This window comes from Xiphophorus maculatus, chromosome 22 (genome assembly GCF_002775205.1).
Source record: "Xiphophorus maculatus strain JP 163 A chromosome 22, X_maculatus-5.0-male, whole genome shotgun sequence".
Lineage (NCBI taxonomy): Eukaryota > Metazoa > Chordata > Actinopteri > Cyprinodontiformes > Poeciliidae > Xiphophorus > Xiphophorus maculatus.
This window is the reverse complement of record NC_036464.1, coordinates 14,469,972-14,484,868: the sequence shown is the minus strand read 5'-3', so window position 1 is coordinate 14,484,868 and position 14,897 is coordinate 14,469,972. Positions and strand designations below refer to the sequence as shown.

Sequence of the window (14,897 nt, the reverse complement as noted above, 5' to 3'; positions counted from 1 at the left end):
AAATGTTGAAAATATAAATTGGTTATTTCATTTTCTACCGTTGATCACAAATCTACAATAGATGCCACAATTTAGAACCTCTCTTACCTTGTGTATAGATAGTTTTATGTCCTGGATGTGTCTGTACTTGACTAAAAGCTCTTCACTGTAATGCAAAACTACTTTGAACCAGATGAACTTGGAGCCTGGTGCCTAGAGCTCAGTTCCCTCCTTGGTTATTACCCGTAAGAGGCAGCTTTGTCACATGTGGTTTAGTAAATTATCATACTTTCCACGAGGACTAACGTTGACAAAAAGTCATGAGCAACTGTCATTATACATGTGATAAAAACATTTTGTGTACATCACCTGACTTATGATCCTTCCTAAGTTATTGTTGTAGTGCCTACAATTAAAAACTATTTAATTGGCAAGTATATTACTTATCTCATGAAAGGACTGGTAATTTGTTCATTTTTTAGAAACCATTTAAAAATTTTCTTTGAGAGCCTTAAATGATCCTGCTCCAGTGTATATAAGAGACCTTTTAGAAATCTAAGTCTGAAACCATTTGTTGGTTTCATCTTTCAATCACAGGAGACAGATTTAGTAAAATATTGTCCCCTGGCTGACATAACCACTGACCGGAACGCTTTGCATCCCCATCTTCGTAGTATGATTCTGTTGAATGTTTCAAAACCAGATGAGTATACATTTATTAACAACAGGGAGATGCAAGGGTAGCAATGACCACCCCATAAATTTTCTGGAATAGATTATTTATCCTTTTTGTGACTTCATAAAGGTTTTGATTTGACTATCTCCACTATGTAGCACTTTATCCTGCGTATCCTGGCTTTCAAATTAAATAATTTGAAAGCCTTTCCAATTACTGTGCCTTAAAACAGAAAAAAACATTGCTTCACACCATGAACCAGTGTGTTGTGACGTTGCCTTACGCTACGTCTGCAAATGTGCATCCCTGAAATGTATTAAATCAGCTTGAAGCCTATGGCTTCATGTGGACTTTCACAAATTGCATAAAGAGACAATGACCTTACTGTAAGTAAATTCCTCAAATAGTCTGTAACTTAGCAAATAAAAATAACATATTTTCTTCCTAACTGGATAGATGACTAAATATCAAAAATAAACAGTATGTAAAGTTGTGGTTAAAATTGTATTTCAATACACTGGAACTTATCAGTGAGCCATGTGTTGTTGAAGGTAGCATGAAAAACTGAAACAAAAACAAAGAGTAAATCATGATGAGGTCCAAAATATAAATATGACTTTATTTCACAATCCTGAACGAGATCAGCCATCCGTAAAAGGAATGCTAAATTTAGTCTCTTCTCAAGTCTAAACTGGATATACTTTTAGCAACATACAGTAATTCAGTTTTAAAATAAGCAAGATCACCCATTGTCTAAAACACCTTTAACAGTACAGTAAAAACAATGGTGGTTCACATACATATTTACAGTCTGTCTAAATGCTGGTGCTCGTTACAAAAATGTTTCATGTGGACAGAAAATGTCCGTTCAAAAGAAATAATAATAATAAAAAAAATTAAAAATACAATTTTCATTTTATTGTGTGATGTTTAAAATTCAGTGGATTCCAAACAGTTTACATTCATTTATTTATTTATTTTTTGCATGTAGGTTCAGATTTTTTAAGAGCTGCTGGAGAAATCTTTAAATGTGGAAGACATTTAAACTGTAAATGAAAAACTGCACCAGTATGCACCTTAAACTTGCACTTGAAAAACGTATTAATGCTTCATCCTGTTGTCCCCTGTCTGTCAATATTTGACAAAAGAAATGATACAGACAATGTTTGAACACGTCCGACAAGGACGAGTTCTAGAAAAAGCACCTTTATACAGTTTAGAACCAGTTTAACTCAGTATCTGCACCTTGATATCTTTTCTTTTAGCACCAAAACCAAGTTTGCCAAATGTTTCAGATAAACATGTAATGCCATCTGTCTTAGTGTGAATATGAGTGAAGGGTTGTGCTAAAGTTGCAATCATCTTAGTTCCTAAAAATAAAGAGCTTCTCTTTAATGGGTACAAAAAATTCCCAGGAGCTACTCCCAGCCCCTTTATTGAGACCCTGTAAAAAGATATATGTAAACAAAGGTCTTCGCAAGAGCGGGGCACTTGAAAAAACATCTTAAGCAATTGTTTGAGTGCGACATGGTGTTCAAGTGGTTTTACAACAAGAGGGTGTTGTGTTGACATCTGACACATTTATAGCATCTTGTAAGATAGCACCAATAAAATATACAGTTAGATTTTGAAGTCCTATAATCACACCTGTTCCCTATGAAAGACGCCTCTTCCAAGAGTGGAATACCAGAACCGGCCCAAGGCATGAGCAATCTAAGATATGAGAGCAATTGATACAAAGCAAAAATATAATGCACACGTCCATTTTCTCTGCCTTTAGCATTTTATAGTAACAATCTGAAGGGTTAGTACAGTTCATAACTAGTGAGGGTGAGTTCATCTCTTTTCAAAGATTCTGATCTTTTGGGTCGGCTCCTCAAATGAGTCTCCACTGAGTATAACTCAAGAGTCTTCTGTCTTGGCTTCATTTGTGTAATTATGAATATTTTGTCAAAAGTAAGGACAACCTCTCATTATTAAACTTAGCAAACCTCGCAATTGGTCAGTTGGTATTGTTACATTGTCTGTTTAAATTATTTTTTCTCTTCTTACAGTAGGATCTGTAAGAGCATTAGTAACTTTTGCACATGTGTCAAAATATGACTCAATCCAATATTGTGCACTGCTAAACAGCTCAAATGCTCTAATTAATATAACTGTTGTGGTGAAGCAGGCTTTGTGGTAGTGGTTAAATTGTGCTTTGAGAAAAGGACTTGTTCGGATTAGATCTGCATGCAATTCAAGAAGTATAATCAAAAGCACAGTGATAAATTTTCTTAAAAGTTTTTATCATCACGAAATAAATGCAACAAAATACTGTGATAAAATATTACGTCCACATCACCAATCAAGCTAAAAATGATCTAATTTCATTGACCAGCTAACTTCTGTGTCCATATTAAATTGTAGCTCTAGATATTTTATTTTTAAAATAAAAGTGAATATTGTAAGAAAGAAATATAAGAAAAATAATCTATGTAAAGCGTTAAGCTATACAAAAGTTGTCGACCACGTTTAATGTAGTGTGAGAATGAAATCTAGCAAACTTACTGAAATTCTTGATAAGCTAACATTAGTTAAAATGTTAGCTCAAGGTCTCTTCCACAATCTGCTGCTACAAAGGATGCACATTCATTGGCCAGAAGCTAGGCTTTAGCTAACATGCAAATTTTGCTAGCTAACAATAGTAACAAAGGGACATTAGCAGAGCTACAAGGGTCCCCACATTTAAATAACTCTGTTTAGGACCTCACACAGCCTTGGACCGGCTCTGGTTGAACTGAGAACATAATCTCGATAGTTTCTCGTGATTCATTACTTTGGTGAGAACAGAATTTCATTAAATATGTGTACTCAAACTGAATAAAAGGCTAATTATTGCAGAAATACTGTAAAATAAAACATGGTTAATTTTTAACTGTCAAATTTACTGTATAGCATCTCTGTCAGCACATACAATTCAGGCTTATGCCCTGCTTTTCAAGTTAAGTTAAGGGAAAGTGCTTCTTAATATGCCATTTATAGCTGTGAATTAAAGAAATAAAATATCTAAATGAAGAAAAAAGTAGATTTTTTTAAACCACCAACAGAAGACGGAGGCAGTGGAAGGAAAATGCATAATGCTACATGTGACAATCTGTAGTAAATAAAATTATGTGAAGTAACAAAATTGCTAAACCAAGGTTACAGTGAGAATGGCACCAAAGTACACTCCTACTGTACAATATAAAGCAGGGTATCATAGACATCTTGCAGTAAACAGGCTTATATCAGAAATTAAATAGAAATTGTTATGATCAGAATAAATAATCACATCTTTTTTGTTCTAAATCATGTGTATAAAACCAGTTTAAAAACATCTTGCTTCAAAGCACCATGTCTTTACATTAAAAACCAGCACCGAAACTCACAGTTAAAAAGCCAACAAACTTTGGTCCTTCCCATCACCAAAGATGGCAGACTGTAGGAAGGACAAAGTTAGCAGACAATAGAAAAGTACAATTAAAAAAAGCAACACGATGACGATGAGAATAGCCGTTTGAAGGTGAATGAGGTAAGGCAGAACCACGGTGTAGGAGTTTCGAGTGAGTGTTGAAACATGCCGACTAAGACCAGCGATTGTAAGGGCCCGTCACATGCGTAAGTGCATAAGGAGACACGGTGATAGCGCCGCCTGTCGGCGCAGTAAAAGCCTGCCGTGTCGGGACATTCATTACCCTTCTCGTCTCCGCTGTCTCCTTATCCTCGTCTTCCTCTCCTTCCCCAGCCCCTGATGTTTTTCTGTTCTTCCCCATACCCCCGCTTTCCTCCATCCTCAGTCTCTCCGCCTCCTCCTCCCGATCCCGCTCCCGCTTGGCCATCTTGGCGTCCCACATCGCCATCCCGTGGCCTGGCTCGTTCAGGGCTTTGTGCTGGTAGAAGACCAAGGAGATGCGAGTTGGGTGGCGGCGGTTTGGCTTGAGGATGGGGGTGGTGGCGTGGAGCTCGCGTCGCGCGCACTCAATCAGGATTGAGCCGTGTGACGGCGCCACAGCAACACCGCCAATGTCCTCGTCCAGGAAGTTGTGCTCGCTGTCGGACCACACCTCTTCCTGCTTCGCCTGTTGCGGTTCGAGAGGCGGGGCTTGTAAGGGGAGAGATTGGCCTGGAGGGAAGTCATGGCCCCTGACCTCTCCTGCAACACTTTCTGCAGCCCGAAGAAGTCCATTGAGCCTACTGAAAAGGCCCTCAGAGGTAGGTCTGGCAGAGAAAGAGGAGGGGGACAGTCTGTGCAGAGCGGAGCAGTGCATCTCGCTGGGCTCAGCTTTAAAGGGAAAGTCATTGTTGATGTCCTGTGGAGGTATACGTTCTAGTAAAGGACCCTGCTCACCAGACGCTGGAGTTAAACCACTCATAGTGGCACCAGCATTATGATAGCCGACAGCTACGCCATTATGCTTAAACTGAAGGTTTGATACGCTGTGCTGGTTGGAGGGGAGGACCTCCCGCTGCGTAGTGATCCCGGCCCCTGGAGAAGAGCAGCTGCTGATGCTGTGGCTGTAAGCAGTGGCTTGATTTCTCTCCGGTGTGGATCTGCCAACACTGGTGGGTCTCGGTGGTACTCCGTAAGAGCTGTAGAAGCCTTGAGGCTCTTTTTGGGGAAAACAAATTGCATGTTTTTCTATCACAGTTATAAAATAATTTCTGTAATTTTCTTATAAAAGAAAAAACATTCAGATAATTAGATGTACTGTACTACCTTTATTGGGGGTTTCAGATTTGACTTTCCCAGGAGTGAGAGAAGACATCCCGAGCTTCTTCTCCATCTTCTCTGCCTGCGCCTTCAGACGAGCTTCCTGTCTTATCTTACGAGCAGATTTCACAGGCTCAGCCAGCAGACGCACCTGAAAACAAATGGCCCCAATAAATAGAAAAAAACATTTAAACATAAATTTTCACAGTCAATTTAAAAAATTGCCCCAGAATCTTAGTTGGATTTATTATGAGTTGGGAAAATTAACTGGAACGCTGAGCCCAAAGTCAGACTTCTTGCTCTGAAAGTCAGAAGTTTTCAAAAGTCTTGCATCAACAATACTAAGCTATAGTGTAAACATGTAAGAGTGTGTCTGAAGCCAATGTTCCGTATAGAGCCTTCAACTCTAAACTGAATGAATTAAAAGTGATGCTTACATGTGGAATGTGCAGCATAAAACAATTTTCATTTGTAAAAATGGAAAATCATGTGTCATTTCCCTGCTACTCCACACTTATCTGCAACTTGATGTTGTTCTGTCACATAAACTCCTCAAAAAATATAAAACATTTGCATGGGATAAAAATTGTGACAGGATATAAAAAGATTTAAAGAGTTAAAGTACGACTGAAACCAAACATGGAGTGTTGACCATCGACCATTCTGCTTCTACGCACCACAAATGTGGATCAAGTTTCCAGAAAACTGCAAAACAGCTGAAACACTAAGTTCCTTTAAATGTACACTAAAACCCACCTGTTTAGAATTGTTTTTAAACAATAATAAATAAAACATTGACCAATATATTTGACATGTATTGATGATTTTAATAATGGCATTCCTCAAAATGTAATGTGTGTTAATGGTATTCTCAATTGTTGACTGTATGGTGTCATTTTATGACTTTGTGTATTTGTGTTTTTATGATGTAAAGCACTTTGAACTGCGTTGTTGCTGAAATATGCTATCAAATGAACTTCTTCTCCCCCTAAACGTTGAGCAGAGCTTCACTGACCACTTACCTCCCTGGGGAAGGAGGAGAGAACGTGCAAAGCTCCACTCCGGATCTTGGCCCACTGGCCTTCAACCTGACCAAACTCGTCTTTGTCAGAGATCTTGTACAGTGGGAGCACATGAAGCTGTTCATCCTCAGGTATATTCCGCACCGCACGGTTATCTTCCTTTGTTAAAGTGCAAACCTGAAAAAGCACACCGGGAAGAGGTCAAGAGTTTCATTCCTTTCTGAAAAATATGACTCCGATTGTCTTCTTCTAAGGCGTGAAGTTATTGGTGTCAACTTGCATTACAGCTACTGTAAGAAAGTGAGCCCTTTTTTTTCTTGTAATTTTTTTTAACAAATACAGACCAGTGACACAATGAAAATTGGTTGTGATCCATCTATATTAAAGTATGTTCATGTTTTTGAATGCCTCAAGCAAAATTCAAATCTAAATCAATTTGCGAATCGCAGGCAATATTTACAGACATTCCCTTTCCAATATGGTTGAGATTTGAGAAGAAGAATTAGCAAATATTTCAGTCTCCACATGTCATTCTCCTTCCACTTTACAGATACGCAATAGTTTACATTGATCTATTACAAAAAAATTACAAACAAAACACAATAAAGTTAGTGGCTTTAATCAGTCAAAAATGTAAAAAGTCCAAGAGATGTTAATACTTTTGTAAAGCACAGCCGGCACTGCCCAACAGTAACCAGCCTGGTAACAGTTCTGACTGAGTGCTTACCACGGTGCTGCCGTTGTTCATGTTGCTGGTGTCTTTGTGAGCGTGAGCGCAGAAATCTACGCAAGCTGTGACCCCTGAAAAAGGACGACCCTCCATCCTGCCCAGCCGGCAAGCGTCCACTGCAGCCTCACACTCCACCTGTGAAAGGTAGAAGGAAAATAAGACATTTGAAAAGTGCTATCGGAAAAAAACTGGGGCAAATTATAGGATTGCATGTAAACATTCTCTAATCCACTGATGATGGTTCAGAAGACATAAAATAAATAAATAAAAGTAACAGAGTCAGCAAAAGCTTCAAAACAACACCAATTCTGGGGGTTCTGGTAGCTATAATTCTACAGTTTCAATGTTTCATACCTGGTTCTGGAATGCCACAGGAGCCAGTTTTTTGTAGAGTGGAGCGAGATCAGTGGCCAAACTTTGAAGGTTGTTCTCAATCTTCGCCTCCTAAAAACAACAAATTTAGGATTTGTTTCTTTGGTTGCTGAAAAATGACTTTTGTTTGATGCTTTCTTTTTATGTCTTCTAACGTAATACTCAATATTGGTCACTAGGGGGCAAAATGCTGGAAGACATTTAGTTTTAAAGGTCTACATTTATAGCAAATTAAACAGTGAAGTGTAATTTATTATATTGTAAAACAAATCAAACATAGACCCATGACACAGATAACACATTATGACTTCAAACAGGGGAGTAATGGTTTCTAGCAGTATTTTAGGAGTTATAATGGACTGGAAAACTGATGAAAACATCCTCTAACCTCCTCCCGGAGGTCTCCAAGCAGACGAAACTTGCGGGGCACTTTGCTGCGGGCAAACTTGCAGCCATTGAAGTACATGCTCCAGGAACAGCCAAAGGAGAACGAGGCTCCGCAGGTGTCCGGGTCCAAACCCTGGCATGCACACGTGCGACTGCAGGGACAGAAAGGATTGATCAGCGAAGGGACAGAAATGGTCGGGATGAAGTAGCTGAACTGGAAAACAGCAGATAAAAAAAGCAACACACTCCTCGTTGAGGGCACAACGGCGACTGGTGGGGGAGCCGTATTTAAAGAGGGTCTCTGTGAGGTCTTGGTAAAGGTGGTCCGCCACAGCTCGAGGGATACCCTCCCACGCCAGGATGAGGATCACCAACACAGCCGTGTCGCAGTAGTGGCCCGGTCTTTGTCGGACCAAACACAGCAACTTCTCCTCTTCGCTCCCACGTCGGATCACCTGGTGGGTGGATCAGGATGTAACAAGTCAGATGGTGAGCAGAGACCGCACACACACACAAAATCATGTTTCAAAAGGAAGAAGCTCTTTTCCTTAAACACACAACTAGCTTCAACATGTAATCAAGATGAAAAAATGATGGGATTAGAAGCGTTACAGCAATCACACACCCATTTAGCTATGGGACACCCCTGGGAGCTCTTGCCCTCTTTCCCAGTGTAAACAACAACTTCCACCCTCACTGCATTTCCTTTGGCTCCATACCTGTGAGCAGAAAAACAAACATGTCATCCTCTGCATGTAACGCAATAACACAATATAATCCTATATTCCATATCTTGAATATATGTCACTAATTCTATTTAAAAAAAAATGTTTTCATAAACATAATTTCTAGAGCTTTTCCTTTTTTATCCAATTCTAGATATTTCTGACAAAATAAGATGTATCTAAAGTCTTTCTATCCAGAGGCTCCATGATGCTAAAGTTGACTTCCAATTTGGAAGTGTAGTAAATGAACATTTCAGTTTTCTTGCTATCTGGAACAACTTAGATCAGCTCTGTTTCTATTTCTGTTAATCAATAACATTTGAAATCAGATTTAAATTATTCAACACTACTTACAGATTTTTGCTGGCCACTTATTTGTAGGAGTTTGTAACAGTTTAAAGAATATATGTTTCAAACTTTTTTTATGGCATTGAAAACAAACAGTTTATGAACCACATATTTCTGTCTCAACACCTAGTAAACAACTTGCAACTAAGATTTTAAGCAATTTAGAGGCCAAGAAAGGCAGTGACATGTGCCTATTTTTATTTTTGAATGAATATTAATTGGTCATGCTTTCAAAATAAAAATGCTGCTGCATTACTGGTGTGATGTAGCAAATCAAAGAAAACAAATACAACTTTATAATTGCAAAAAACACTGTATTTTTAAGAAGGTTCAATGTTTATCCTTTTGAAAAGAGGATATGGAATAATATTCAATATGCTTTGACTGAAGTCAATAGCTTAAATGTAATCATCATATCCATTATTATGATCATTAGTTATCATATGATCATTAGTAGTAGATCATTAGCAATATTATCAATATAGTATTGGGATATTATATTTGTAATATAATATCCCAATATTTACAGATTTAAAATCTGTCCTTTATTAGTTAGAAAATTAGTTGGCAGACTGAACCCACAATCCACTCTTGTAATTTTAGCGCTAACAGTAACCTCACTTAGCATAAGCAAATAGGCAACTACTTGCAGAGAAGTAGTCATGTTATTTCCTTTTTGAAGTAAGGAATCTAAGACATCATAAAACAAGACATAAATTCCTCTTTGTGCAGTTAAGAAATTCAAAAACCGGCAACATTTTACACTCAGTGCTCTTCAGAGGTAATTATATCCCTGATGATCATCTGAGTCTACTAAAGATAATTGACTTGGTTTTAATGGTAATTTCATTTTAAAACAGTATAACTAACTCAGAAATGTAATTACGGTTAAAACCAGTAACCTTTTCATTCCAAGCACCTGGCTACACATAGTTTCTATTTGTCGCCACAGTAGCTCTCGTCTGGGGGTCAGACCACATTAACCACACTTCATTAAACTGACACTTGTTACATTACTTTACACAAACTCTGTGTATCCTGACTCTATCAGCTACTATAAATTCTCTCAACCTAGTAACTATTTATTGCTGTTCCAGTAAGAACGTGCTGCAACTTGGACAGTGATGGAGCCAAGGACCTTCGAAACAAGCTGTCATCTAAACTTATGGCCCCCTGGTCTCAGCTTTACAGTTTCCTGTTTCAGCACGCTGCGTGTTTCTGTGTTTTGGGCACATGTGTTGTAGCGTGACACTTAGGGCAAGTGTTAAAATACCTTAACCAAACTTCCTTCTTACTCAGAGTAGTTGAAACATTGCTGTTTACTTCTTGTGACCAGGAGGTTCTCAAAGTGTGTTTTATTAAAGCAAATCAATGTACCTGTTTTCCATCATTTCCCTTACGGCAGCAACGTTTGGTCCTGCCCCAAGGTGAGTGTAGTAAGGGCCTTCCTCCTTTTCAATAACTTGGTCTGTGAAAAAACAGACACCGTATGGCTAAAGACACGAATTAAGGTCTGCAAAGCATTCAAAAGTGTTCATGTGGATCCAAACATGGCAGAGAAACACAGTATTAATATGGATGAAGTGTAAATTGCAAAATTATTCATACCCCTTGAACTACAGTAATATTGTTTATAAAACTGCAATACTGAAAAAATATTTAGTCGGACATCATATATCAAGTGCCTTGCCCTCACACTCTGCTTGTCAAATATATTTGGCCTGTTGATTGGTCTTTAAATGCCTTTGTTTTCCATGTCAAATGTAAATTTTTAGTGGCTGAAATGCTTAACCTCACAGAGAATAGTGAGCAAATTAGAAAGACTGAAAAAGAAAGAGATGAGTCAGGAAATTGTAGGTAACTGCAATTGATACAGATATTGTCGCCATCTTGAGCATTTATGTCCTCTTATATTCTTAAACCTCTCTTATGTGATATACAAACATTAAGGTCAACATGAATTTGTTGTACTTCTTTTTACACAACTTTAGTCTTCCTTTAATGAGTGTCATTATGTTGTGAATGATATAAAGCAGAGCTAACTCACCCACACACTGACAGGAAGGAAGATCTGCCAGTTTTTTGGAAGGTGTACTGAGCAGGTTCTTGATAGGGGTATCCAGGAAACTCATCGGAGACTCCAGAAAGCTGTTGACACCGTTCCTGGTTGGAGTGGACTCTGCAGGGTGAGCCCCGTCAGTCGCTGTGGACAGGACAGTGACAGACCCGGATGTCTCTAGCTTATAGTAGTTCTGTTGGCTTGGAGGAGGGGAATCAGGAGGCCCTGAGAAGCCGTTACTCAGACCATGGAACCCATTGACGTTGCTAATGAAAGCTGGTTTTGCAGGGCTAGTGTTAGGATGAGTGCCGTGCTGCAGCTCGCCAACAGGCTGCGCTACCTGAGATAACACGTGGCTCTCTGTTGGTCCTGCAATGAAACCATTGCATTGATTGTGTTGGAGAGGCAGACCATTAGGAAGTGACCACTGGTGGTTTTCTCTAGCACCAGTGTGGTTCGTGGTTAACAGATTGTTGGGATTCTGAGACAGACTTGCACTGTGAATGTTACTTTGATGGATCAGTTGCCTCCTTCCTTCTTGAGCCTCAGCCAAGTATTTCTTCAGATCAATTTGAGCCAAAGGCAAAAAGAAATTGTTCTTGGGTTGACGACTTGATTTCCCATGTGGGAGACCATTCTGGCCTCGGCTCCTGTGAGGCGTCTCCCCACCCTGCGCGGTCCTACGACTCGCTCCCTCCTGTAATCCATCGCTTTTCCTCTTCCTGGGCTTGGACGGCGTAGTTTTGATCTTTTTTAAGGGAGGCTTTTTCTGACTGGGGCTTTGCTGAGATTTGTAGTTGTAATTTATAGCTGAAACAGGTGTTCCCTTAGGGGGGTCGTTGTCGGATTGCTGATTGTGCCGCGCCTGGATGATGAAGGCCAGATCTGCCAGCTGAGCTGCCACTTCTTCCTCATCCCTGTTCCTCCTCATTTTAATCACGCACCTTTCCCTGTCCTCCACTAACCGCTCATGACCCCTGCTGGAGTCCTTATAGCTACACTGTGAATTGATGACATAAGGAGCCTGACCCTGCCCTGTACCCCTGCAGTTTGAGCGCATTTCTGCAACAGAAGGCTTTGTGTCAGAGCTCAGCCTTCTGGAGCACTGAATGACATTCCCCTGCCTGGCCACAGGAGGGCGTATCACTGAAGTCTGGTGTAGTGGTGAGCTGATGACCGAGACTTTGTTGTAGTGGATGGCTGATGCACGTTTAGCTGCTTGCAGTGCAGGATTTGTGTTGAAACCTGGGGAACTGGAGGAAATGGGGTGTTCACCGTTACTTTCAGCTTTAATGGGACCTGAGGGGCTTTGTGGTATTACCGCCAGTTGAGTCAAGGCCTCGATAGCAATAGCCTGATCAAAACTAAGGTTTCTCCTCTCCACCAAGGACTGCACACTGGGTAACAGGATACTTTGAGGAGGTTCACTTTTGATGGGTTGGGGAGTCCTTTGCAAATTAGCAGGAGTGCTTTTCTTCAACTCATCTTTTTCTGTTTTGACAAAGTGCAAATCTGGCGGTTCTGTCTTAATGGAGCACAGAATGGAAGAACGTGTACCAAGAAGTTTCTCCTCTAATCCCTTCCTCTCTGTGACGGACAGGCAGACAACTGCTGCCAACATCGACAGAGGATCTTCGCACGTATCGTCGTCTTGTCTAGTCAGCTGTGTGGTAGTCTGCTCAGTGATCCACAGCCACGGCTCTTCCAGTTTGATCTTCTTTAGTGGAAGTGACACATCATCTGAAGACCCCTTTGGCCCGTTCTCTGAGCTGTCTTTTGGCATTGCGGCAATAATAGTCCTTTGAAGCTCCGATGCCATTGAAGTCTTTTTACATGCTGATTTCAGATCAGACTGAGACCCGTTGGTCATATTAGCACCATTAGGCTTTGTAAAACTCCCATCAGAACCATTCTGATGAGTCACAGAAGAGCATATGTGGCGGTGAAGTGCAGAATTGGTCAAATCCATCTCTGACTCTCTTTTAATAAGTGCTGGCTGTCCACCATGGTTGGTGAAGGACTGGACAATGACGGGAAATTGAGTGCGAGATATGTGGCCATCTTCCTCCTCGTCCTCCTCCGCTGCCATATAGGTATTATCCATCTGTTCCTTGCCTTTGCCATTTACTGAGCCGATTTCAGGAGCCACCTGAGAAGCAGAGGAGAAACATGAAGGAGAAAGCTGACTCAACAATCTCTGGCAGAATACAGTGATTTAGCTTGAACTAAATAGTCATGACACACAGAGCAACAGACCGCTTTCCAGTATGGGACGAGCATCAAAATGCTAAAATGCTGAGGCAAATGATGTGCATATAAAGTTAATTGTAAAAGGCCATGGTTAAGCACAGTGATGGAAGGACTGTGTTGTGGGGATGCTTCTTTTCAGGAGAGACAGGCAAGCTGAAAAGAAGCTTGCCTGTAGTAAAATCTGTTATTAGCTGCAAAAGACCTTAGGTGGAGGTTCCCATCAAAACCCATCTGATGAGTCAGAATATTAAAAATGCAGTCTGAATTTCAATGCATCAAATCATATTCCTGTGCTAGATTGGCTCAGTCATATCCAGACTTAGAGCCAACTGAAAATCTTTATGTAGACTTGAAAACTGATGTTCTTGAAACTCCATAAAATCTCTTGCTTGAGCTTGAACTTTTTTCCAAAGAAAAATAGGCCAAAACATCAGTTTCTAGATGTGCAAAGCTGATACAGACATAGAAATTACCCCAGATTTCCTGGGGTAATTTCAGGTTTTGAGATGAATGAACACTTTTGTGAACCTGGATATTTAAAAGCATTAGTCCACAGCTGAGGTGAAGATTCAGGTATCCTGCAGAGTGCGGACAGAGGTACCGACCCAGAGGTAGCCAAGAGCTAAGTAAACATTTTAGAATCACCCGCACTTTATGGCATCGCTGCTATCTGAGGTTCGCTGAGTTCATGTGTGCAGCATGCATGTACATGTTGTGTTTGAAGCTTCATACAGAGGTGTTTCCCTGAGCATGTCATAAAAATGTGCAAATTTATGCAGTCATTCACACAGACTATGTCAGCCGATGTGCATACAGTCATGTGAGTGGTGCACTGCAGCTTTTCACATCATTCAAGACTATTGACGACAAAAAGTGTAACAATACTCCAAAGGTCCAAAGTACCATTGCACATTGATTGCCCCCGAAAGCCTAGGCAAACACACACTCAACGTAATCTGTTACTACATGCAAACAATAATTTCCCCATCTTACAGTGTCTGTGGAGGTTTTGTGTTGTTCTAGATGTTATCTTAGGAACAAGGCAGACATATTTCTATTATAAAAATGTGGATTAAATATTGTTGAGAATTTTGTACAAATATAAACATATTCTTGTTTTTCATTCTCTTGACTCAACCCTGAAAATGTGACATGGCATGAAACAGCACAGGGTGCGCACGCATTACTCCGATGTTGTTTTGTTACTCATTCTGCTGCAAGTTGGCTCAATTTTGACGCGCAAGACGTAACTGGTAAAATCCGGTTTAGGATTTTCAAAATAAAAGATCCGGAAGTAGTTCATTATTTCTTGCGCGGGCCGGTACTAATTGGTACCGGTACCGGTCCGCGGCCCGGTGGTTGGGGACCACTGCTTTATAAGACTCAGATTTGCATCCTTCAGCAAGGTATGTATGACTAAATATGCAGCTGAAAACAACGTTTTTTGAAAAGCACCAATAATGTGCTAAAACTAAGCTGCAGATAGAATTTATAACTGGAGGTTACAATGCAATATCATAACCTGTGTCGTACACAATTTTGTAAGCCCCATGTTCACGCTAATGAACTAGCTGGGCAGCAGCGGTGCGCGGGTTATGTTCTTCATCACTTTTTACC

The 14,897-nt window shown here is 40.2% G+C and overlaps 1 protein-coding gene across 2 annotated transcripts in view; it reads right to left on the bottom strand.

Moving 5' to 3' along the window:
- Window positions 1–1,248: 1,248 nt before the first annotated feature.
- The window catches only part of tet1 (tet methylcytosine dioxygenase 1), a 35,719-nt gene continuing 22,070 nt past the window's right edge, over window positions 1,249–14,897 (bottom strand). For both annotated transcript variants that reach the window (XM_023327985.1, XM_014469718.2), the window contains 10 exons: window positions 11,019–13,179; window positions 10,349–10,439; window positions 8,524–8,617; window positions 8,145–8,353; window positions 7,900–8,050; window positions 7,494–7,583; window positions 7,137–7,274; window positions 6,410–6,586; window positions 5,394–5,538; window positions 1,249–5,285 (listed from right to left, as the gene is read on the bottom strand). In XM_023327985.1, the coding sequence (XP_023183753.1) occupies window positions 4,261–5,285; window positions 5,394–5,538; window positions 6,410–6,586; window positions 7,137–7,274; window positions 7,494–7,583; window positions 7,900–8,050; window positions 8,145–8,353; window positions 8,524–8,617; window positions 10,349–10,439; window positions 11,019–13,179 (4,281 nt within the window). In that variant the 3' untranslated portion in view covers window positions 1,249–4,260. The remainder of the gene's footprint in view (window positions 5,286–5,393; window positions 5,539–6,409; window positions 6,587–7,136; window positions 7,275–7,493; window positions 7,584–7,899; window positions 8,051–8,144; window positions 8,354–8,523; window positions 8,618–10,348; window positions 10,440–11,018; window positions 13,180–14,897) is intronic.